This window comes from Phycodurus eques, chromosome 21 (genome assembly GCF_024500275.1).
Source record: "Phycodurus eques isolate BA_2022a chromosome 21, UOR_Pequ_1.1, whole genome shotgun sequence".
In the NCBI taxonomy this organism is placed as follows: domain Eukaryota; kingdom Metazoa; phylum Chordata; class Actinopteri; order Syngnathiformes; family Syngnathidae; genus Phycodurus; species Phycodurus eques.
Window position 1 is genome coordinate 12,078,121 of NC_084545.1, and position 25,698 is coordinate 12,103,818.

The following is a 25,698-nucleotide window of genomic DNA, read 5'->3' on the forward strand; positions in this document are numbered from 1 at the left end:
CAACACAGCACAGGCTAATTCGACACCATTACAGGAACTGAGGGATAATGTCCCCATTATTGCCCTTTCAATAATAACCGCATGCTGTTTGTCTCAGTAAACAAAGTAAAAGAGCATAATTAATTGAGGCAATCACAACAGTTGGACTTGAAAATGTTCGGAATAGTCAACACTAAAATGCCTAAAAGTACAAAAAGGAAAAGTTTCTAGAGTATCTTCAAACATATGGACAACACTATGTAAAGAAGCATGTTGCACGGAGGCCTTGGAGCACAAATGTCAAAGCTGGCAGTTTGTTCGCTCACAGAGGTAATGCATGTCAAGCTAAGAAATACATGTAACATGGCTGTTTCTAGCACATGACACGCACTCCGTATTAGTCTTTATGTTTCACTTAAGGCCTCTTTATCCGGGCTTGTGCGGCCGACAGCGCTCGCATTGCATCACGTGACCGACGCCTTGGGCCGCGCGGCCCCTTTGCGTCACTTGACCCGCACACAGCAAAAATTGTTGCTGGGCGTAGAGTGCCGTGGAGATAATCTTTCATGATTGGTCCGTTTTAGTCACATGCTGTGATGACGTACTCAGCGTTCCCCTTGGTTCCGCAGACGACCTACGCCGCCGCCTTCTTGATCGATTTTGCAGCGTAATTAAACGTATCATCTGGTCATCTCGGTCCATTTGTTCTAGCAGACACTGTTCCACGGCCGCCATTGTTATTGCTTTGTTGCTTGTTCCGGAAAGGAAAGCAAAAACGGCTACCGGAAATGGCCACAAAATGCAGAGGAAACTCCACCCTGTGGTGTCCTTGCCAATACCAGCCATAGCGACACCCCCGACTTGGAGGAGAACTGCAGGACATTTTCAAAACTGTGCGCGTGGGTTGCGCTCGAGTATAAAGGCAAACTGCGCGCGAGAGAATGTCGGCAGCTGATGCTTGAATAAGGAATACTAGTATGTGTAGGGCATCATGCTCTTGGTCCATCACTGCTTTTCCCCTCACTTCCTACTTGAGTACGTCAAGCTCATGCCGTCTCTTTTTCCATCACAGGCTGCCTTAAAACATATGCAGCCTTTCAGCTCTTGTCACTGAACAAGATGGGAAGCTACCCAAGGAAATAAACAATTACAACAGAGTTTACATTTGTAATGAGGAAAAAATTCTATCAGTGCTCTGATTTAGAAAAAAGAGGATAAATGCCAATATATGGTCCAATAAGAGTTCCTTCATAAACATCACCAGCCCAAGGTCCTCAGGTACACGAGAAGAGAACTACGCCATTGATAGTACACTAGGACAAAGGTAGGAGTCCAGTGGAGTGAAGAAAGGCTCTTTTGTGTGACGACTGGTGGATGGATAAGTCCTTGGGGGGGAGGAAGTAGCTTCTTGTAACATGGGAGTTTCTTGGCTCAGAAACTCTACTCTTGTGTCCCTCCTTGGAAAAGGAGCCTCCAATCCACCAAACAAGCTGTGATTTATAGATTGGGTCCTCTTTGATGCCGACATCTGCTTGATATTGCCTGACAGGAGGATTAAATGAGCCAACTGGCTCGGAGGGTGGCGGCGACCCTCATCGTCGTGGAGGGATTGGAAAGCAGGCGCTCACTAGCGGTGACTCATGGGTAATTTCATGCCCCAGAGAGGGGAGGAATGAGATGTGAAAACATGGGCACTCCTGTGAGAGGTACCCACCTGAGAGATGACCATGACAGTTTTGTGGAGAATATATGAAAGAGGAATTGTGCCTCCTTTATGCGTCCAATTCAAAATACTACTGCGGGAAACAGGAAAAAATGCTCCACGATGAATGCATCCATTAGAAATAGTCAACTGAGTTGAACAAGAAGGGTCTTTCCTGTTTTCCTTTCTTGGTGCATGGCCATGGTAAGGATGAAATAGTACTTGGTAGTAGTTATATTGCCAGTGAAAAAGCGGCAATTGTGAATACAGCTGTGTTAAGCCGAGAAAGTACTGTGCGGTGAAAATTGGGCAGAAGTACATTACAAAAGAAACAATTAGGGGGTTTATCATGTCTGTCAGAGACTGACTGAGACTAGCTAGTTTCACTGTGAGATGATCCTAACAATCACATAACAACTGATTTACATTGTTCCTGTGACAATGACAATAAAGTTCTTTTCTATTGTATTCTATGCAGTTACTGTAACTAGCATGTCAAACTGGTGTAAGTGAGTACTTAATGCAAAATCAGTCAAGGCCTCTGAAAATTAGAAAGGATGAGAATGAAAGGAGCCTAATTTCAAACAATGACAGATAATGAATCACACCAACACAGATTTAGCCACCCTCATGTATTATTAGCAGTTCCAGGAAGAACAGCCATGTCATGGTCTGATGAGCAAATATGTTTCCAACAAAAAAAAGAGGAGTAGAAGGGAGGACTGGACAGCTTTCCGGATAACTTTCCAAAATTGTGTAAACTCATTAGCACACAACGCCAACAGAATTTTGCCTGTCTCTTCTTTTGAACCTTGTCTCCGTTTCCTGTCACCCCCATTCACCCACTTGCTTTCACAAATATCATTCGCCTGTGTTTTTTGGGAGTAACGGTCTGAGAAGTGGAAAGGAAGGATTCAATGGCGGATGGGAGGGGGCACACAAAATAAACTGAGCCTCCCTTGTTTTTGGCACCTTTAAGTGTTGAGAAGGAGAAAGGGCGATGAGGGAGATAATATTGGATACGTCAGCTGAGATATCGTGAAAGCCAAAGAGAACAGATGAAGTGGGTCGTTTAAGGACATCATTGATTTTTAGAAAACTCATGGTCAGTCAACGTCAGAAACCTAAAAAAACAGGGGTGGGCGCAACTTTTTAAAATCTACAGGACACAAAACCTTGAGCATGGTCAGTATCCTACATCTTCATTAGGCCGTACTACCCGTCCATCAGTTATATGTACCCGTTATCCAGTTCGCGGTCATATCATGGAACAGATGCTAGCTGACTTTAGGTGTAAGGTGAACTACACCCTAGGCATAGCGTGATCCAACACGGGGCGATTGTGAATTGAATAGTGACTAGAATAAATGTAAAGTTTCTATGCCCATGACGTGGCAGAAAGGCAGGCATTTCGCAGCAACAGCTTGAATCCGCACTTCAGAGAAGCAGTATTATGTAAAAGCCGTAAGGTAAGCAGAGCTGCATTGTTTGCACAGATTAGCATTAGCAATAGCGCTATCAGCATTAGCTTCTGATAACTTGCACAAACTCCAATGTTCGGAGAAGTTGTCAATATGGTGGCGGGATGTGTTTTGCGATGTTTCTGCTGATCCCCATGTACATAAAAAAAATAAAAAATCTTCTATTACTGGATGCAACTTATCAGATGAGTCAACAGCAATGTCTTTGTAGATGTCATGTCAAAGTAGATATTTCACAGAAAACACTCTTAACAACATGAGCATTTTCCAAAGAATTTAACAAATTGCAAATGTAATTTCAATTAGAATACCATAAAACAAGACAATCTCTCAGTCTTGTCTCTCTATTTTTAATTTCTAGCGACTATTCAAGTATTATTTCTACCAGACTACAGCACAATAACTGTTCACAATCAAACAAGCCATTTTTGTATATGGGTTTCTGAAAATAAATCCTATCGACAAAGGTGGTATCGACTAAGTATATCGATCCTCACAGTACTGGCATCCATCACATTGGTAACCCAGCTAGTCAAAAACTAATCTATTGTATATTGTCTCCTCACCTCAAAGTTGACAGTCAAGTTCCTCTTTAGGGCAATTTCATACACCAGGCTGATCTCTGATTTGCTCGCATCAGTGCCTTCATCATTCGCCACCTTTTCTTCTGGGTCCTAGCAAAATAAACGGCATTAGACATGTCAGAGAGTGTGTTTGTTTAGGAAACTACACATTAAAAGGAAAGTAGTATTCTATGTAGCGTGCATGGACAGAGTACATCGAATATAGAGCTTGAGGATGAGGTTGAAATAGTTTTGCTGGAACAATACAGTCATTTGTTTTCTTTTCCCTGATAAGCATACCTCAGATTTGGGGGAAAATATGATTAATTCACCAATAAATGTTGGGACTTTTCAAAATAATTGCCCATGATTGTTCAAGAACTGTATCCAACGGTCATGAAATTACAAATTTAGGAGGTGAATGTCAGCCAACCTGTTAGAAAGTGAGGCTTGTAAATTCCCTGCTTATAACTCTCATCTGATGACCAAGAATGGCTCACCATACTGGAAAACCACTATATCAACTCTCTATTCCCAACACACAAATGAATCTCTGTGAATATCATGAACAATCTTCTCCTAAAAAAAGAAGTTAGATAACAAGAACACGGGGTTGTCAACTATGTGGATCAGGTTGATCAATGGGAATCTAATGAAGACAGAAGCGTTCACTTGAGGGTCACTGGAAAAACAACAAATGCATGACATTTATTTTTGCACCGGGAAAACCTACAGTATGTTTGCTATGAATACATCCTGTATTTCTGTAGCTCAATTGTTTTCAGAGAGATAATATTTACCAGCCTAACTAAATCTAAACAAAATGCCTAAGTACCGTAATGTAACGCGTCTCATATTTCACAGGCTACAGTTACGAGTGGGATGCACTGTCATACTTGGCAAATCATGAGACATCAACATGTTATATTTATGAACTGTGCTTTGATTTTATTGTGGAAAAAAGTACAGCGAGTACAGATTGTTTTAGTGTGATATACTGTAAGTATTCATTTTCTTTCAATCCATTCTTAAAGCATTTTAATACTATTCATGCTTAAATCTGTTCTGCTGAGAGAGCTGCAATAGGCATAATGATGGATGCATGTGTCAATGCATGTGTATGCAGGAGAAAACTGGAATGATCAAGCAGATCAGCAACCTTGCTGTGACAGAGACAAATAGATTTGCCATTAGTGCTATTTCAAAATCAGCAGGTCCTGGGAAAAGTGCAGCAAGTGAAAGATTCCATGAAAAGGGTTGACAGATTAAAAGTTTCACAAATGTTTGAGTATGCAGATCATGGAATGTCTCACATTTGGGATGTAGTGATTTCATAATGATGATACTGCAGATTGAAGAGTTGGGGGTTTTCTTTCACATTTTATGGGGGGTAGCAACATATTTTTTTATATTTTATATAAATATATACACCCACACACACACACACACACACACACACCCACCCACACAGTACTACAGCGAGTTAATGGACAGGTGATGAGCAGTGCCTGGTTTTCTCCACACATGCCACTTAGAATTAAGGCCAACAATTTCTATCTTGGTCTCATCAGACCAGAGAATCTTATTTCTCACCATCTTGGATTCTTCAGGTGTTTTTTTAGCAAACTCCATGTGGGCTTTCATGTGTCTTGCACTGAGGAGAGGCTTCCGTCAGGCCACTCTACATCAAAGCCCCGACTGGTGGACGGCTGCACTGATGGTTGACTTTCTAGAACTTTCTCCCATCTCCCGACTGCATCTCTGGAGCTCAGCCACAGCCTCTTTGGGTTCTTCTTTACCTCTCTCACCAAGGGCCTTCTCCCCCGACTGGTCAGTTTGGCCGGACGGCCAGCACTAGGAAGGGTTCTGGTCGTCCCAAACGTCTTCCATTTAAGGATTATGGAGGACACTGTGCTCTTAGGAACCTTAAGTGCAGCAGAATTTTTTTTTGTAGCCTTGGCCAGATCTGTGCCTTGCCACAATTCTGTCTCTGAGCTCTTCAGGCAGTTCCTTTGACCTCATGACTCTCATTTGCTCTGACATGCACTGTAAGCTGTCAGGTCTTATATAGACAGGGGTATGGCTTTCCTAATCAAGTCCAATCAGTCTAATCAAACATAGCTGGACTCCAATGAAGGTGTAGAACCATCTCAAGGATGATCAGAAGAAATGGAAAGCACCCGAGTTAAATATATGAGTGTCACAGCAAAGGGTCTGAATACTTATGGCTGTGTGATATTTCAGTTTTTCTTCAATAAACCAGCAAGAATTTCAACAATTACGATTTTCTTTCCTGTAAATATGGGGTGCTGTGTGTACATTAATGACGAAAAAAATTAACAAATGGATGCAATATAACAGAGAGTGAAAAATTTAAGTGGGTCTGAAAACTTTCCGTACCCACTGTAGATGCATATTTTCAGATCAGAGTAGTACTGTATTGATGTTATACAATCAACACAAACAATGAAAAAGTCATTACAGTATCATCACGATGTCAGGATCATGTAAATGTTTTCACGTACCATGATAACGCAACGGTCACTTGACAACAGGTGACATACTGGTGTCCAACAAATGAAAGAAATGAAAAATTGCAACATGAGCTTTTTAACCTTATAAGATAATTATTGAAACACATCATTTAAAAAAGGGATTACACACATTTAAGAACACTTGCAGGAGATGTTTTGTTGTTGTTGTCTTAACACTCTAATCTGGTACAGTATATTGGTTTGAGACTCTAATGAGGGCATTTCATAATGTATTATTTGGAGTCAGAACTACAGACATTTACAAAACAACCACAATGTGCAACAAATTGCACAACAAGACTCAGTGAGTGTGGAAAACAAAAGGGCTCATTTGTGGATGCAACAAAAAAGCGGGTCAGGCATGTGACAGAAGCAAATCGTAACAAAAGGAAATTACTGGCAATTAGCAGGTTGTGAGCATCTGGGGTAATTTGATTTGCCGTATGAGACAATAACAGCTGACAAATACGGCTCAAGAGAAAGTAGAGAAAAATACAGCAACACTGACAGACAAAAAGCAGATAAAAACAAAATTTTGACAGGTTGAAACTAAAACCAGATTAAATATACATTAGAGCATGGGTGGGCAAACCTTTTGGCTCAGGGGCCACACTGACTTTTAAAATTTGACCGGCGGGCCAAGCCAGAACCAGATGCATACATATCAAAAAAAAAAAAAAAAAAAAAAAAGGCATTGTAGTGTTAATACTTTTATTCACTTTTAATGGGAACAGAGCTGTTTTGTTGATCAACTTTTTTTTGCCAGTGCATCAAAGTCTGGTGTTAGTTTTGTTGTGGCAAATCTGAGAACACATCTGAGGTGTTCATCACTCAGCTGGGATCTGTAGGATGTTTTGTTTGTATTCACCACACTAAAAGTCTCTTCACACACATATGTAGAGCCAAACACCACCAGCATCCTCTGTGCCATCTTCTGGATTTTTGGATGGCAGTTTGTCAGATAAGGTGTTTTGTTGAGCCTACAAGCTTAATGTTAACCGCTGAGCCATAGCCATCAGTTCCTGCGTTGATTGGCTGTTAGCATAATCAGCATGCTCGGTAGAAAAGTGACGGCTGATGTTATATTCCTCTAAAACCGCAATGGTTTCTTAACAAATTAGACATACAACCTTTGACCGGACTTCAGTGAAAAAGTATTTAGTCGTCGATTCTATATCAAACACTTTTTATTTTTTCTTTGGCCCAGTCATAGTTGAAGAAGGGTTCAGAGCAGTAGCAGAGTAAAAACAGAACAGCCAAAGTCAAGTCAATGTATCACTGTACCTACTGCATTACCTGGTGGAACCACTGGGTATTACAGGACAACCTGGTGGAACCACTCAGCATTACAGGACAAGGTCAAATGAATGTCGTCATGATTTTGATATGATTTGGGCGATTCTGTACCAATCATTGACGGGCCGGATTGAAATGACCAATTGGCCGGGTTGCGGCCCGCGAGCCGTAGTTTGTCCATCTTACATGAACGTAATTAGAGTTGTGGTGGATTTGGATCCAATCTGATGAAAGCTGAAAAATTTATTAATCTTATTAATAATGGTTAAAAAAAAAAACAAGCAGAGCACTACCCATGTAGTAGAGTACTGTCCAGTAGAGCAGTGTGTGTGTGTGTGTGTGTGTGTGTGTGTGTGTGTGTGTGTGTGTGTGTGTGTATGTATATATATATATATATATATATATATATATATATATGATGAAAAGCATATATATATATATATATATATATATATATATATATATATATATATATATGTGTTTTACCTCATCAATCGTAGATGAGGTAAAACATTTAAAAGTAGCAGTTTAGCAGTGGCACAGTGTTCAACTGGTTAGCACCTCTGCATCGCTGAGGACCGGGGTTCAAATCCCGGGCTCGTCTGTGTGGAGTTTGCATGTTCTCCCCGTTGCCTGGGAGGATAAGTGGTACAGAAAATGGATGGAGTTGGATGAATTCACTAATTATTTAATAAAACAAATTTAAAAAATCCATGGCCGAAACACAAAACCTCCTCTCTGAAAAATGTGGGATTATCTTGCAGACAGGTTGAATAGGAGCATCCTTCCCTTTTCTCATCAGCCAAAGTAAAATCCGCCAATCATAAAATCCTGCAGATGTTTAACAAAATGTTCAATGTACTGTATATGTAAAATAGTTCACTTTACTAATATGCTTTTTTATAATTTTTCATTATTTACATTTATCAATTAACCAATTATTAAATACAAACAATAAAATTTTAAACTAGTGGTCAGCACATCTGCCTCACAGTACTGAGGTTGTCAGCCTTCCTTTGTGGGGTTTGCATTTTCTCCCCTCTCTGAGTGAGTTTGCTCCGGCTTCCTCCCACATTCCAAAAACATGCTTCCTAGGTTAATTACAGATTCTAAATTGTCCTGAGGTGTGAACGGTTGCTCGTCTATATGTGCCCTGCGATTGGCTGGCAACCTGTCCAAGTTGATCCTCGCCTCTCGTCCAGAGTCAGCTGGCATAGGCGCCACCTCACTCACGACCTTATTGAGGATAAGCGGTGTAGAACATGGAGGGATGAATTTCATGAGGGAAAAAAAGCAGTTAAATTAATGCAACAAATTTACAGAACTCTTGATAACGTAAATGCTCGGTTGGCAAGTTTCCTGTCCCTCTATGCCATTTCTGCTTCCATAAGTTTCTTACTATTTACTTGTTAAAGAGTTTGGAGAACACATATAACACTACATACCATGTGATCCTTTAGGTGGTTGATGACACTGTCAGGTATGCTTTGCATTTTTTTATTGGCTCTGTGGGCATAACGTCACTGCCAGCGTTCGACCCCACTAGGAAGTAAAATGATGCAACTGGAAGATGTTATTCTTGCACGCTATATCAAATGTCCTTTTAGGTGGTGCCTAGATCTCCTCCACTTCCCATTATTTTGTACTCTGCTTTTCTGGGTATGCAGTGGACCCCTGTGTTTTTTGGGGAGGTGAACCTATGCCCCTTTATTCAAAGAAAACCCCGCCTAGTTTTTTGTCTGACCCGATCCCCCACGTATTTGTGCGTACTTTCCCATGTAAATTATAAGGGAGCATCAATTATTTGCAGATTTTTGCTATTCGCAGCTTGGCTTGATCTCTATCCCCCACAAATAGCAAAGCTCCACTGCACTGAATACCATTTCACACGTTTTTCAGTGATGACAAGTACAAATAAAAAAGAAGAAAAGGAACGTATTTTTACCTTTGCAAAAACTACATTTTGGGTACAGGCCATGTATTGGATCTTATTACATTGTGCAAGTGGTCATAGTGCTGTGGTTGGTTGGTGTGTATACCACTATATTTTGGTGTCATACAAAGGCACAAACGTACAAACGTCTTGTATGTGGTCAACATGCTTGGTTAAAGACTACTGGTATCCTGTACTGGTTTAAAAGCCATTTGCAATTGTTTGTGTGAGGTCACCTGTGGTGGTCTATCTGGGATGGGTTCATTGCGGAGAGCTTGCAGGGCCTTCATGGCAGCGTTGTGTCTGGCAGCTTGGCGAGTACGCCCATCCCCAATGAACTCGTGGCTCCCCACAGAGAGTTGTACATAGAAGATCTTGGGAATAGGATAATGGTACCTGGAAAGAGCCAAACAAGAGGCAGACTTTAATCAGGAGCCAAGAAGCCTAATTAGCTGTTGCTTCTATCCTTACAGAGAACATCTTTGTCCAACTCAAAAATACATGACAAGCATAAAAGAAGCTTCAACACTGAGACAATCTAAAGCGTTTAATATACCGGTAAAAATAAAAGGTCATGCACAACATTAGGGTCAATTACTACACAATACCCTGTTGGCCAATCACGTTAACTAATGTCTTGCTTTTATTTCTCTGTTTTGCTTCCCTAACAAAGCACAGGCACACATATATCCTCTGCTCTTTCTTTTGGCCCTCAACATAGATTTTGTTCTCTTTCATTGGGTCCTGACAGAGTGGCACTGAGCTGTCACCAAATTGATAGAGCGGTCTGCAAGTCCATGTGGTGATACCCCCTCCTGCGTCAGGGGGGAGAATGTCTGAAGAATGGAGGGCAAGGAAAGAGAAATAGTGGGAAAGCTAACAAGAGGTGGGAGTAATCCAAAGTTTTTAATATCCGTTTTGCCTGTCTTCTTGTTTCTTCTCCGCCAGGACATACACTTGAGAACATACAGGCCCCAAAAGTGTCACACATACATGGCCACATTTATTTGAAGAAATACAGACACCCCGGAGGAATTTTGAGTCAATCAAAACAAGCATTCCAGGAGATAATGGTATCATTTCACACCATATACACAGTTCAATTTTCCTGCGTTTCTACACGTTAACAGCAGCAGCAGCAGCTTCAGAACACCTGATTTGTCACTGCAGCATCTTGAGATCTAATACTTGAGTGGGTGTGCGGAAAGCTTAGAAAATGAATTTATAACATGAAATAATTACAGCAATAGGTGGAGTTTGAAACATTTTAAATTTTGTGTGCGTATGCATTGTTTATGCTGCTAAATAAGTGGGTGATAAATTCATTGACTGGATTAAATATTCAGGAAATAATTGAGGCTTCCTGCCTGCCTGTCAGAAACAATGTAACCACATTTGAGCTGTCTTTTTGTTGTTGTTGTTGTTTTACCACTCTACCACAATACTGCTATATAATAACAAGTTACTCCGAAAAAGACATGTCAGAGTTTTTCAGTTCTTACTGTCTCCATGTATTCATTCCCCTAATCTTCTGCACAGCAGGCCTCAGAAAAAGCATTTTACTCTCAGAATGGCAGGAGGTCTTTCCTCAGCCCACAGCCGTCCTCCTCATCCATCTGCTCTCAGCTCCTCCAGGCCACTGGAGCCTTTCTTGGGCGGGGGCTTGCCTAGCCCTTGCACGTCAAGATCAGCCCCAGGTCTCAGAGGATATGCCAAGTGCAACATGGGCTCTGGCCAACAGCGCCGAGCAGAGATGGGACCAGCTGGGGCTGGAACATGGAGTACAGGTGCAGAGACGAAGAGATTGAGGGATAACACAGAGAACGAAAAAGGAGACTGAAGGGGTGGAAGGAAAGAGGAAAACAGAAAGCGAGAAGAAGGGGTGGGGGGAGGGGGGTGGTATATGGAAGGGGAGGCCAGTGGGAGACCCTAATCTACAACGTGGGAAAGTAGTGGCTTAAACGCAAGCGAGCAAGCCAAGAACACAGGAGAGCCCACGTACACACAGCAAAATCATGTGCGCAAGAAAGGCAAGCAATCACATCAGTGCCTGCTGGCTGGCTCTGCATGTGTTATCAATTATTATTATTATTATTATTATTATTATTACTACAAACCAGGAGTCTGGCCAGGACACCTGTAGGGAGAGTGTGGAAACTACTGAAAGGGAGAGAAAAAGATCCACCCATCCATTTTCTGAGCCGCTTCTCCTCACAAGGGTCGCGGGAGTGCTGGAGCCTATCCCAGCTATCATCGGGCAGGAGGCGGGGTACACCCTGATCTGGTTGCCAGCCAATCACAGGGCACACATAAATAAACAGCCATTCGCACTCACATTCACACCTAAGGGCAATTTGGAGACTTCAATTAACCTACCATGCATGTTTTTGGGATGTGGAAGGAAACCAGAGTGCCCGGAGAAAAACCCACGCAGGCATGTGGAGAACATGCAAGGGTCCGGGGATTGAACCCCAGTCCTCAGAACTGTGAGGCAAACGCTCTAAACAGTCGTACACCATGGCGCCAGAGAAAAAGATAACATTACAAATTAAAAAAACTATTTTTATGATGATGTGTATGACTCATAATATCAGTGTTTTGCATGCACGCAGGCACGCACACACACACACAAACACACACACACACAAAATCATTCTGCTGTCTTTGATCCCTCAAACAGTCACAATGGGAAATGAGAGATATGGTCATTCAATTACTCCTGCAAAGGACAAGGTGACATTTAGTCTGGAAGCTGTTTTTGTTGTGACAAGCGAAACAAATGTTTTAACCTTCCCAATGTAGATGCAAAACCACCCCCACCACACTTTCTCCCAAACCCATTGATATGGCAGATTGATCCTACCAGTATTCTGTCAGTATCAATAGCTGCAGAAACTCCTCTTGTTGTAGTATTCATTAACGCACTGAAAAAAAGCCTCTCTCCTCCTCCTAGTCTCATTCGGTGATAGTAAAATAATGTTTTTGGACAATCAGTAGATGATGCCATTATACGGACGAACAGGCGAAAGAAAAGACAATAATTAACAAAACAAAAACAACAATGGAAATAGCAAACATCCTTAAATTGTGGCTGGTGGCGTATTTGAAGTAAAACAATGGAACGAGTCACTGCCTCATCCCCCCCAACATTATTAGAAATTGTTCCCAAGAATTCCACATTGAACAGCATGGCCAAAAAAGACATGAGTGAATACTACAGCAAAGTTACTATTCAAAGTCCACGACTGCACTTATTCCATGGGGTATAAGAACATGTCGATGTGAATTTTGTTTGTCATATTTTTTTATCACCCGAAGAAGACAAATATTTTAAAATTGACTTTTTATTGCTTTTATACAAATAGTTGGGTCTCTGGAGTGTCTGCCCACCCATCAGAAGTGAAATGAAACAATTAAGTAAATCTTTAGTTTGCTGTGTATTCGAACATCTTGTCTTTGAGCAAGTTCAGATTTTTTTTCATGTAACAGTGCAGTTCTTCTTCTTCTCGGGGTCGCCACAGCGTGTCATCCTTTTCCATGTAAGCCTATCTCCTGCATCATCCTCTCTAACACCAACTGCCCTCATGTCTTCCCTCACTACATCTATCACCCTTCTCTTTGCTCTTCCTCGAGCCTGGCAGCTCCATAATGCATCTGTGGTACTCTTTTCTAGGCATGAAACCATACCGTTGCTCGCAAATACTCACTTCTGTCCTGAGTCTAGCCTCTACTACTCTTTCCCATAACTTCATTGTGTGGCACATCAACTTTATTCCTTTATTGTTCCCACAGCTCTGCACATCACCCTTGTTCTTAAAAATGGGCACCAGCACACTTTTCCTCCATTCCTCAGGCATCTTCTTACCTGCTAGAATTCTGTTGAACACGCTGGTCAAAAACGTCACCTCTCCTAGATGCTTCCATACCGCCACAGGAATGTTATCAGGGCCAACTGGCTTTCCAGTTTCCATTCCACTTGAATGCCTTTCTAACTTCCCCCTTACTAATCATTGCCACTTCCTGGTCCACCACTCTTGCCTCTTCTACTCTTCCTTCTCTCTCATTTTCCTAATTCATCAACTCCTCAAAGTATTCTTTCCATCTGTCCAGCACACTTCTGGCGCCAGTCATTTCCATCTCTATCCTTGATCACCCTAACCTGCTGCACATCCTTCCCATCTCTATCCCTCTGTCTGGCCAACCTGTATAGATCCTTTTCTCCTTCTTTAGGGTCCAACCTGGCATACATCATATGCCTCTTGTTTGGCCTTTGCCACCTCTACCTTTGCCCTACGTCACATCTCAATGTATTAATACTTATGGCTGTGTGGTATTTAAATGTTTATTTTTTAATAATTCTGCAAAAATTTCAACAATTCTGTTTTTTTCTGTCAGTATGGTGTGCTGTGTGTACATTAATGAGGGGGAAAAAAATGAACAACTGATTTTAGCAAAAGGTCACTGATGGGCTAGTGGTGCACTCGCCTGACTTTGGTGCGGGCAGCGTGGGATCAGTTCCCACTCAGTGACGGTGTGAATGTGAGTGCAAATGGTTGCCAGTGTCTACATGTGCCCTGCGACTGACTGGCGACCAGTTCAGGGTGTAGTCAGCTGGGATAGGCTCCAGCGCCCCGCGACCCTAACCAGGATAAGCGGTGTTGAAAATGGATTTTAGCAAATGGCTGCAATATAACAAAGTGAAAACTTTAAGGGGGTCTGAATACTTTCCATACCTACTGTATACCTATTGGCACCACCTGTTGGAGGCAGATTTATACTTTTGTTTTTTTATTTGCACTCTGTCATAATTTATGGCACAACATCCGTTCCAGCGGAGGCCACTAATTGAGGGTACATTGTAAAGTGTTAGAGAATCACAAATTTGGTTCACAATTAATATTTTGGGATGCTTGAGAAGTGAAAATATGCTGGAGGAATGCTGAGCAACATCTGCCAAGCATTTTGAAGGAAAATGTGTGAGCTATACTCGGGGTAAAAATATGCTTTTATCTAATTAACGCTTACACACCCGTCTGTTGGCTTTTGGATGAAAACATGTATTCAGTAACATATAGTGGGCAAGCCAATGAGAGGAAAAACAACATGACATGCGTTGGTTTTCTTCGCACCAACATTAAAACTGGTTGCCAACAGTTGGAGGATTTTACTAGAGTCGCGCACAAACATGAACACAAGGCGACATAGCCAGAGCGACGTAAATGGGACGGTGCTCCTTTGAGAGAAAAAGAGTGACAGAGGCTTTGAGAAGAAGAAAAAAAAGAAGAAAAAAACTTGGCCAGGCTTGTTCTTCCTCCAGCTGCACTTTCTTCCAATCTCCTGCCAGACATTTACTGTTTTCCCTCCCTCTTTCCCTCATACTTCATTCCCTGTGTCCATCATTAATTGCTTTTCTTCCTTTTTGCCTCACGCAACTGCTAATGCACAAAATACATAACGATGTGACATAAAAAAGCATGTTGTCAAGAAAAAAAAATAAAATGCTGGCCTCTGGATTTATACATTCTAAGGACAACATCTCCTTAAGTAGAACAAAGTGGATATTGTAGACAGAGCAGTTTCTCATGACATTGGTTCTAAGTCAGTCATGCTTATCATACACATCTGTTTCTACCATGTGACTGTAGTGGTAATTAAAATGAAAGACGACAAAAATAAATAATTCAACGACATCAACAGTGGGACGTCCACTGCTTTCCCTTGGGACCATGACTGCCTTGTTGTTGGCTACGGGCACGAAGGGGCTGATTTACTAAAGGTTTGCGTGTGCTAAAATGGACGCAAACGTGATTGCTCATGCAAACAGATGTGGAAGCTGATCTACTAACCAGGATCTGGCAAACGTACAACACTGTTCTGGAGGGTGGTCCAGCAAGCAGGTTATACTGTCTGAATTATCCGTTTCAAAGAGTCGGGTAAGAGGAATTCCGACGCAGTCAACGTGGTAACAGATTCCATGAATATAACCTGCTTGCGCGCAGGTTTTGTATGCTAAATCCTTACTTTTTACTGGAATCGTGCTTGTTGTTTGTCTGTGATCCCATCAATACTGAGACACAAATTTTACATGATATGCTGGCACTCCCAGACTAATTTCTCATCAGACAGTAGCCTATTGTTTGTCATCAAACTCAGTTATATTGTATCTTCATTCTCCGGCCAATATTTCTAACCTCACACAACTTTCGTTGACATTAGTACAAAGTACGTGCATCGCACAGCACCTTTTATTTATTTTTTTGCTAATGGGAGGTTTTTGTCGATGCTGCGCATATTGCATAAAAGCAACGGTGTGCCTGCCGGTGTGAAAAATGAGTCAGTTGTTGGGGTGGAACTGTAATGGTGTAAGAACAATAATTCCACAGGCTTGCAAGTGATTGATATGAAATCATTTATCTGAACTCATATTTTTTGTTTTATTAAATTACGGCAGTCATGCTTTAGCTCAGACTGGGACCAGTCCAATTCAAGCGTTTTCAAAGCACAGGGAGTGCACCATTATTTAATCTGGCCTGCCAAGCATTGACATTATCAAGTCACAAATATTAATATATTTAATACTGAATGTAAATTAATTTGGCCAGTTTTCCAAATTAAATGTATTTTTTCATTGTATTTGTGTTGTATTCAATCGCTCATTCAACAAATAGTCCATCCATCCATTTTCAACACCGCTTATCCTGGTTAGGGTCGCGGGGCGCTGGAGCCTATCCCAGCTGACTTCGGGCGAAAGGCGGACTACACCCTGAACTGGTCGCCAGTCAGTCGCAGGGCACATATAGACACGGACAACCATTCGCACCCACATTCACACCGTCACTGAGTGGGAACTGAACCCACGCTGCCTGCACCAAAGTCAGGCGAGTGTACCACTACACCATCAGTGACTCAACAAATAGTCAAATATTCATAAAATTAAATGGATATATTTAACAATGCTTTGTTTTCACGGGGGTGGAAGGGTACTATACTATACTGTTGAAGTCACAAAAACATCAGACATCGAACTTGTAACTACGAGGGTGATTGAGCATCGTAAAAGATTGTGATGCTGAAGAGATGTCGAGGTAGGGCATTTGGCTACCTAATAACTAACTAACTACTACTGATTATGTTGTTGTTTCAATGTAGTTTTCTCACACTACATTAATGATTAACTGCACAGGCATTGCTTTAAGTAGGTCAATTTGACTGTTAAAACACTCTTTAAATACTCAGTGATGAAGGGCGTGGCAAGTGTAAAAAGAAGATATGGCAAGAATTTGACCCTGGAATAGTGTGTGTTAATTCCAATTATTTCTGCTTGGGGAAAACTGTTTTGTAATCTGAACAAATCTGAAATTGACTAGCATCTTGGAAAGTAAGGTTCCATATAATGACAATTCCATCTATAACATTACATCACGGTGGAAATTCTGTGTTGAAAATGCTATATTTTGCCGTAAAAATGAATTTGCCATAATTACAGTGTTAGGACACATTATTTTCATGACTTTCATCAATTAGAAGTGAAGTATTTTTCTAGAATTACAATTATTTTTTCCCCCACCCAACAACCTGGATTCACGTGAGAGCAGGCTATTATATTGAAATGTCAGAGTGGACAAGGGGACTCGGGGTGAAAACCACAGCAGAACAAGCGAGTCAGCGAGCCCGTCCAGCAGGGCACCCAACCAGGGGGATGCCACCGAACACCCGGGACCCAGGGAGGTCCCGAGCCCGACCGAAGCGCTCCGACCAGTCCCAAGGGGAGGATCACAGGCAGCGGACATATTGAAATGTTCAAAATCAAACTAGCACGTACCGTATGTAGCAAATTGTAGATTACAATTTAAGTCATTATTGACGGAAAGTTAAATTACTCGCTCACATACTTGTTATAGACTTCCTCTTACAGACAGCTGTGTCATATTGGACTAGTAATGTAACCATCTTTACCGAAAAACAGTGTTTTAGATCCAAAACATCGCACTTGACAGATGCTTTGTTGCTTATTTCAATCTGAGTGTCAGAACTGAGAGCATCCATTGTTTCCACTGGCATTTTGTGGTTTTAATTTTGAACATGAGATTAAAGCGCCCTTGTGCAAGTACTGTAATCAGTCTCGGGGCCATCCTTCCATGCTTTGCTCAGGAGAAATCAGAGCCCCCAATGAAATTACCCCAGGGCTGTCGTAATGGCTGAGTAATGGTGACACATCGTGTATCACTTCCAAATATAAAAAAATTACAATAGTATTACTCCGAGGGAACAGGCGAAGACGAAAAAGATTTGGTTTCTAGGTACGAAAAAATATATATACAAAATAATTCACCATGGAAGTAATATGAGCTGCTTGAAAATAATATTTGATGAGCTCACTAAAAACAGGTATTGCATAAAAGGAAAATATCTATGAGCAGAATGATTTTTCCAATGTGTATGAAAAACAATTACACCATGTGTATATTCATGCCACATAGCACAAAAAAAAGCTGAACATTTGTGCCCTTCTCGTGCCAATTTGGCTGGATGAGAGGAATGGCTGGCTGAGGATCGTGCTGTCCTCATTAAAAGTATTACATTGTGACCTGCTGTTTTATGGTCATTGTCACTACAGAGAAAATGAGTTGCTTTGTTAAAAAAAAAAAAAAAAAAACATACAAATACCATATTTTTTGTGGTGCCATTTTAAGATTTACTCTGCGAATTTGGTTTTCGTGCCTTGATGATGCCTTTGAAACTGAAAACTATTTGCCTTTTCAGAATGAATGGGCATCTGATAAGAATGGACATCTTTGTGTAGAGTTTGCATTTGCTCTTTGTGCTTGCGCAGGTTTTCTACAGGAACTCTGGCTTCCTCCCACATTTCAAGAACGTATAGATGTAAATGTGAGTGTGAATGGTTGTTTAGGTATACTGTGCACTCTATTTGACTGGCTACCGATCCAGGGTCATCTAGCCCGAATACCATGACCCTAATGCGGTCAAGCGGTAGAGAAAACGGATGGATGTTTGCTGACAGAAGACGCCAAAAATACCAGTTTAGTATTAAGTTAGAGTTTGATTCCATTGTATTAGTGTATTCAATTCAATAAAGGATGAGTAATGTTAGGATAATACCAATCAATGGCATTCCTTATGGGGGCTTCAGTCTGTACAACCAAGCCACTGTATGTTTGCAATGGTGCGTTTGTCCTATTCCATTCTGCATAATTCCAAGGGACTATTCTCTGTTGACCAATCACAGGGCACGAAAACCAGTGTTAAGCTATGCCCAACCATTGTCGTGTAATACCTAGGACTTGGCTTTGGGATCAGAAGGTAATAGGTTTGAATCCTGCTGATTCTGGCTGTCAAACTTGCCCTCTGGATTAAAAATGACATCGTTTGACAATGGGAAGGCAAACAATCTACATAGCATACTAAAATGAACTCATTGGTTTGTGCTTGTCGTGACAGTCCCAGTTCAATTTATCTATCACCCTATGATGTTGCCCTCAAATTACTAAATAAAAACTAATTCCAAGTTGGCAGCACGGTGGACAACTGGTTACTTCATCTTCCTAACAGTTCTGAGGACCCGGGTTCCTCGCCTGTGTCGAGTTCGCATGTTCTCCCCGTGCCTGCGTGGGTTTTCACCGGGCACTCGGGTTTTCTCCCACATCCCAAAAACATCTATAGTAGGTTCATTGAAGACTCTGCCCGTAAGTGTGAATGTGAGTGTGGATGGTTGTTTGTTTATATGTGCCCTGCGATTGGCTGGCAACCAGTTCAGGGTGTACCCTGCCTCTCGCCCACAGTTAGCTGGGATAGGCTCCAGCATACCCGCGACCCTCGTGAGGATAATCCGTACGGAAAGTGAATGAATGAATAATTCCAAATTCAAAGATCAACATTTGCTTTACTTGCAAGGAAGAAGCTTACGGCTCGTGTGTGCAGCCACCAAAATCACAATAGAGCGGGTTAATGTCCTGGGAAACATCTTAAGAGTTCCAGTGTTGGGGTCGGCCTCAGTGTTTGCCTCACGCTGTCAAACATACGGAGATGAGCGATTACGAAAGCTTTCTCTCTGTGAGTTGTCGCCATCAGATGGGTTTCACACTGAAAACACTGAGTCAAAGGTGGAGCTGTGGACATGACGACTTACACAAACATGAACATGAAACTCGAGCCATTTCAACTCAACGGACATGAAAGAGGAGACAGAGTGATAGCGAGCACAAATTTTTCCAAATAATTGTTTATTTTGGACGCCTATTCGGATCCCTCTACGCCTCATCTCTAAAATATTGTTTTACGATTTACCATTCATTTGTACAATTTGAACACATCATCCTTTTGTCAGGTCCGTCTCCTGTGGTTATTTATGTAATATGCGTTGGCATGAATCTGATTTACTAATCAACGAATACATGTTGTGATATATACCAAGGAAAAGAAAAATGGAAATAAAACACGATGCCGCTCCAACAGTCTTTGGCAACTCCCTTTTGTTTTTGGATCAGCTATGACGACAATGGATAAGAGACACTAAATCTGTGGAACGCCTGGGTGGACAAAACAACACGAGATTCGGCTATATGAGACTGTAATAATAATAATAAATAATAATAACTTCAATTTATATAGTGTCTTTCAAGGGACCCATGGATGCTTAAAGCTAAACAGGGCTAAAGGGCTGTAGTAAAAAAAAAAAAAAAAAAATAAATAAATAAAAATAAACGTTAAGAGGAAGAAAGTGAGTGATGGGAAGGAGATGTGTTAGAGGAGTCCTGAGGATATTGGATACCTTGCACGGAGGAGATGATGGAAAATGTTGAATACAGGAAAGTGCTCATGGGCAGATTTAGCTTAGCAGACAGGTAGACAGTGTAGATGTCAATGAGCAGGTGGTTGTCTGAGCCCTGCAGGCATGTCAGGGAGATTCATTTTTCAAGAACAAGTATCTTTTCACTGCAATGCTGTTTGTATTCCTTACATAAGATTCTATCACACACATACACACCCACACATTTACAGTCATGTCCTTGAATTGACAAGAACAACTGTAAAAGTGTGCCATAATCAAAAGTCTGAACGCCATACTGATATTGCTACTTAACGATCAAGGCTGTCCTTTGACCCATGTCCTGTATTGGCTTCTTTGTGTCTTTAATCAATGTATAAACTCAGCTTTAAAAATAAATAAATAAAATAACATTGTCAACTGTTCATTGTGGAAAACAAGCAAAACTCTACTTAAGCTCTTGGGAATCTTGATTTTATACAACTCAATGTGGAAGCTATTCAAATGCCTCCTGAAGTTATAATTTGGAATTTGACCATATTTTTTAGGGAAAACTAAGCCTGGTAAGAGTGTTCAACTGCAGTCATGCATTTCGCCATATGAGATGTCAGCACAAGGACCAGCCTCAACAAGGGTTGTCAAGGGAAAGTGAGAAAAGCATTTCATACACCAGATGTTTTAAAGTAACAGCTTAATAGCGGTTAATTTATTTCACACAGTGGTATAGGTTTGAAAATGGTGAAAGTTTTGATTCTTGAACAATTTATTTTACTGACAATTTAATTTACAAATGTTTTATCATTTCCTATGAGAAATTTGCTTTGAAATGTAAACGAATCGGATGTCAACCTATGTCCTGGAACAGGTTGTGCATGACGTGAGGTTCTACTGTATTTCTGATTTGAGTTAATTAAAATGTTAGAAGCCCAGTTGAGAAAACTGACTTCGCTGTCATTTCTGACAAAACAGTAACGGCACGTTCAGTACGTCAACATGTTCCCAAGAGGAATTGTCACAGGGCAGAGAACCCCCAGACGTTTATTTATCCAGCTGACAAAATGTTACTGACATAACCAAATTAGGTGTGGGAGAAGGTGGGTGGTCAAAGACTGCTCAGCCTTGCTCCTAAGGGATCAAAATCCTGTCCCAACTCCAAATTCTGACAGAAATCCTACTGGAGGCAAAGGGGGGAGTGGTGAGTCAATAGATGCAAAAGCCAGAAAAACATGAAGCGAATCAAGAAGGAGCTCAGTACAATGCCAGGGGCCCAAACTCGTTGGGGCCCTTATTGCATTTGAGGGTAAAACGTTAATGGTCGTTTGGGGATGATTACTTTTGGCCTTGACTGACTCATAGGAATTGGGCGTTCCAAAAATAACATGACTTTCATAGATTGTTCATAAGAAAATGTTGATGTAACCATTTTTTTAGATAGCGTCCATGACTGATTTAGACTGGATTTCCACACTGGTTGACTCACTTGAATAATATAAGCGTCACACCAAGGAGGATGTTATCCAATGCAGTATTTGAGAATGAACAATGGGATGGTTACGACACCACGAAAGATCAATTGCTGATTTTAAAGTGGACTTAGATGGTTAGAAATTATTCACAGGCCCTTCGCCATAAATAAGATTCATTAAGACGCTGATAAATTCTCATTACATATTATCGCCATATTTTCTCATCAAAGCACTTTCTGAATGAATCAATACGGGTCCTGGTGGTGATTAGAGCGCTGATGGATCAGAGCCAGATTGCCCTTTTAATGGGAAGATTGTCCATCAACATGATTCCAGATCACTCTTATTCATCATAATAGGTAAGGACATGGGCATGTGGAAACCTTCGTTTCACCGCGGTGTCATTACGATGACAGATTGTGGCGATGGCTTGTCACTCTGCCACATAGTCCGTCATCAGAGGAAGAGCAATCATATTCACAAGGTCTCGATTTCATTAATCCCACTGAAAGAAAGAGACTTCGTGAAAACATAAATGACCTTGTGGTAATGGATGCTCTTCTTTTTTAGCCGGCATGCGTCTCCTCAGCACCACTCTGGCTCACTGGAAAAGTGGCATGAGAAGCAAACAAGCCAGGAGCCGTGCCACCTGCCGCATTGAAACTCATTACTGTGACATTGACAGACAAAACATTGTAAAACAGATTCTCGCCTCAACTTCACAGACATTTCTCTGACACCCTGTTTGTTACTGTATGGATCAAATAGATGTGAGCCAGATGCCAGAGTGCCTGCTGAGTAGACGCATTTAACCAAGATTGCCAGTGAATCACTTTATCCCTGAAGCTGTTTAGACATTTTAAAAATAAAGTCCAAAGTACAAACCACGGAATTTTTGTTTTCCAACTTTTGCGTAAACAACAAATGACGTGACCAATATGCATCTTTGATCCAGTCAAGGATTGTACAAGTAGAACACACAACCCCTACTTAAGATTCCTCTGCATGTGTGTAAACCTAAATTACATTTCTGGCTGGCAAGCTGCAAAATGGGGGTTCAGGCTATTAACAGAAGCGATTCAATATGGCTTTTAAAAATAAGGAAACACTGCCATCTGGAGGGCAAACACATCAGTGAATGTCAAACATGGTCTTTGGATGGTCCTATTACACAACTAAGTCATATTAATTGTACTTTACCACAGTATCTAAAATTATAACAGCATACAGTTATATTGTTTAACTTTTCTGAATCCAATATTTTTAAGCTAATATTTCATGAAGGGTCTTTTCTCGTGTGGACGTAGTAGGTTGTCACCGTGCTTATGCAGCTTTCCTTGAAGTACACTGGCTTCCTCCCACATTCCAAAAACAAGCAGTTTAGTTGAAGACTAAATTGTCAGTAGGTTGCTCGTCTATATGTGCCTTTTGATTGGCTGGGAACCAGTCCAGGTTGTACCACGCCTCTCACCCAAGTAAGCTAGGATAGGCTCCAGTTCGCAATTGTCCTCGTGCTGTCTAAGGTTTATAGATGAACCCCCCCAAAAAATAACGTAAACTGTAGCTCACCTTTGATTATACATGCCTCTGAAGTTGTAGCAAGCTCTGTAGTTGGGCATGGGCTTAGGATCCAAAGGCTTGTAGATGGCCGGCTCACCTCTCTTCATAGCCAAACCATTGAGCTCCACTGTTGGTGTTATACTGCCTGTGTGAGGAATTACATGAGGAACAAGTTTACATGATGAACAGTGAATGATTAATCCTAATGAAAAGAAGACGAAGAAGGAGGAAAATGTCAAAATTGCCAGTTGTAATATTTCTACATACTATTACAATAAAGTGGTCATATTTAGAGAGAAGAAATATTTTTTCCAGAAAAAAGTTTAGTTATATAGAAAAATGATAAATTTCCAAAACAGTAAGCTAAATTCTACATGTTTGCATCAAAATCATCATCAGCATGAGCAATTTCATGTGTCTTCATTTACACAGTTCCCAGACGTCTTACCATATTTGCGACATATTTTTGTCAAAATACCACAGGTATCAAGAATTGTAGCAAATTCGATAAACCGTTTTTATCATCCTGCTGAAAGCAGCTTGTTTGACATGGAGCGATGAGCCATTCGTGTACAGACTATGGTGAGCACGGATTTTGTTAATATAAAGACTACGGGTTTGCTGCCCTTTGACCATGAATGTAAACAAGCAACTGTTTACTGTGAAGCACACGCGAGCCACCACAAGACACCACGGATTATATTTTCCCACGTAGAGAGAGCCCCGAGCCGCCAATTAAACGTTACTGCTGGGACTGCGTATGTGACACCGGACAAAACGGCAAACACACAAAGCAATCAAAGAAGTGCTGCCCATGAGAAGCTAACACCGTGAGTCCAACGAAAGTATGTAATAACAGTTGGGCGTAAGTGCAGAATGGCTCGCTCACAGACACATTTTCAGAAGTAGGCACATAACAAGAGATTTACTTGGTCGTTTCATTTTACATTTGAGCGGTGGCACTCCAGAGACTCAACTATTGGTATGACATTTTGAAAGTCAATTTAGCACAACGTTTCCCCTTTAACAAATAATAAATAAATACATTTAGCAGCTACTGGTCACAGATCTTTGTATAGAAATTTTGAAATTAAAATTACAATTAAAAACATTTTAAATTGAAAAAACAAAACTTTTTTCTTTTAATATTACCGGTACATCTTTATTCATATAAGTTTATGACTTTTTTTCTGGCAATTTCACAACTTCTTTAGCATAAATGTTATCTATATCTTATTATACATACGGTATCTATATTCACAGAAATATATGTCAAAAGTTGCTTTGCAGTTTTCATACATCTATGCAACTAAAGTTATGCTTTTCAAACAGTGAGTAAATTTATCACGTGATCCTTCAAAAACACACAAGCCGAGATGTTTTCTCCTTGCTTCCAGTACCTGGATTGCTGTTGATGTCCACTTTAGGTGAGCGGGGCATTGGTCTGGGAAGGACACTCTCTTGCAGAGCTTTGGAGGCTGTGGAATGCTGGGCCTTTTTAATGCTGGAGCCCTCTGCCTCCCAGACCTGCTGCCCGAGAGTCAACTGCACTGTGAAGATCTGCAACAGCGACACCCGGAGGCAACGCCATGTTATGACACAGTGAAATAGACAAAAATGCCATTCCTTTTGTATAAAAGTATGTCATAAAGCCATTCAATTGACATTGTTGTTAGATCTTTGGATATTAATAATACTGTTGTAATAATATATTGAAGGTCTGTTTCAAACGCTGAGTCCTCACCTTAGCGTGTGCAGGGCCTCTCTCATTGAGGAGGTTGTACTGTGGCTGGAGCCGATTGAAACGGGCTAACTCATTCACCAAACACATTGGAGTTTTCTCTTTAGGGTTTGCCATGTTCTCCGCGGGCGAACCTGACCGCAATACATAGCGAAAGAAAACACTGAATACGATCTGGATCGCAGGGATCGCTTTCATTTAGGAGTGGTGGCCAAAAAGCGTGACCAGAGGGTGAGGAGTTCAGTCCCCCGAGACTTGCTGGGGGTAAAATAATATTTTAATTAAAATGGCCCTGTAAAAAAAATCCTTGTGCAGTGTTACCCTCTCAAAAAGATACATATACAATGGAAACTGCGTTCACGAATGGCCCGGTTCACAAACAATTTGGTTTATGAACATTCATTCATTTTCCGTACCGCTTATCCTCACTAAGGTCGCGGGCAGGCTGGAGCCTGCTATCTTCGGGCGAGAGGCGGGGTACACCCTGAACTGGTCGCCAGCCAATCGCAGGGCACATATAAATAAACAACCATCCACACTCACAGTCAGACCTACGGGCAATTTAGAGTCTTCAATTAACCTACCGTCCATGTTCTTGGGATGTGGGAGGAAACCGGATTACCTGTAGAAAACCCACACAGGCACGGGGAGAACATG

The 25,698-nt window shown here is 41.2% G+C and overlaps 1 protein-coding gene across 3 annotated transcripts in view; it reads right to left on the reverse strand.

Moving 5' to 3' along the window:
• Nucleotides 1-25,698, reverse strand: part of stau2 (staufen double-stranded RNA binding protein 2) — an 87,108-nt gene that overhangs the window by 55,768 nt on the left and 5,642 nt on the right. For all 3 annotated transcript variants that reach the window (XM_061666518.1, XM_061666515.1, XM_061666516.1), the window contains exons 3-7: nt 25,045-25,175; nt 24,701-24,860; nt 23,310-23,445; nt 9,725-9,884; nt 3,729-3,836 (exon numbers count right to left, since the gene is read on the reverse strand). In XM_061666518.1, coding sequence (XP_061522502.1) covers nt 3,729-3,836; nt 9,725-9,884; nt 23,310-23,445; nt 24,701-24,860; nt 25,045-25,175 — 695 coding nt within the window. The remainder of the gene's footprint in view (nt 1-3,728; nt 3,837-9,724; nt 9,885-23,309; nt 23,446-24,700; nt 24,861-25,044; nt 25,176-25,698) is intronic.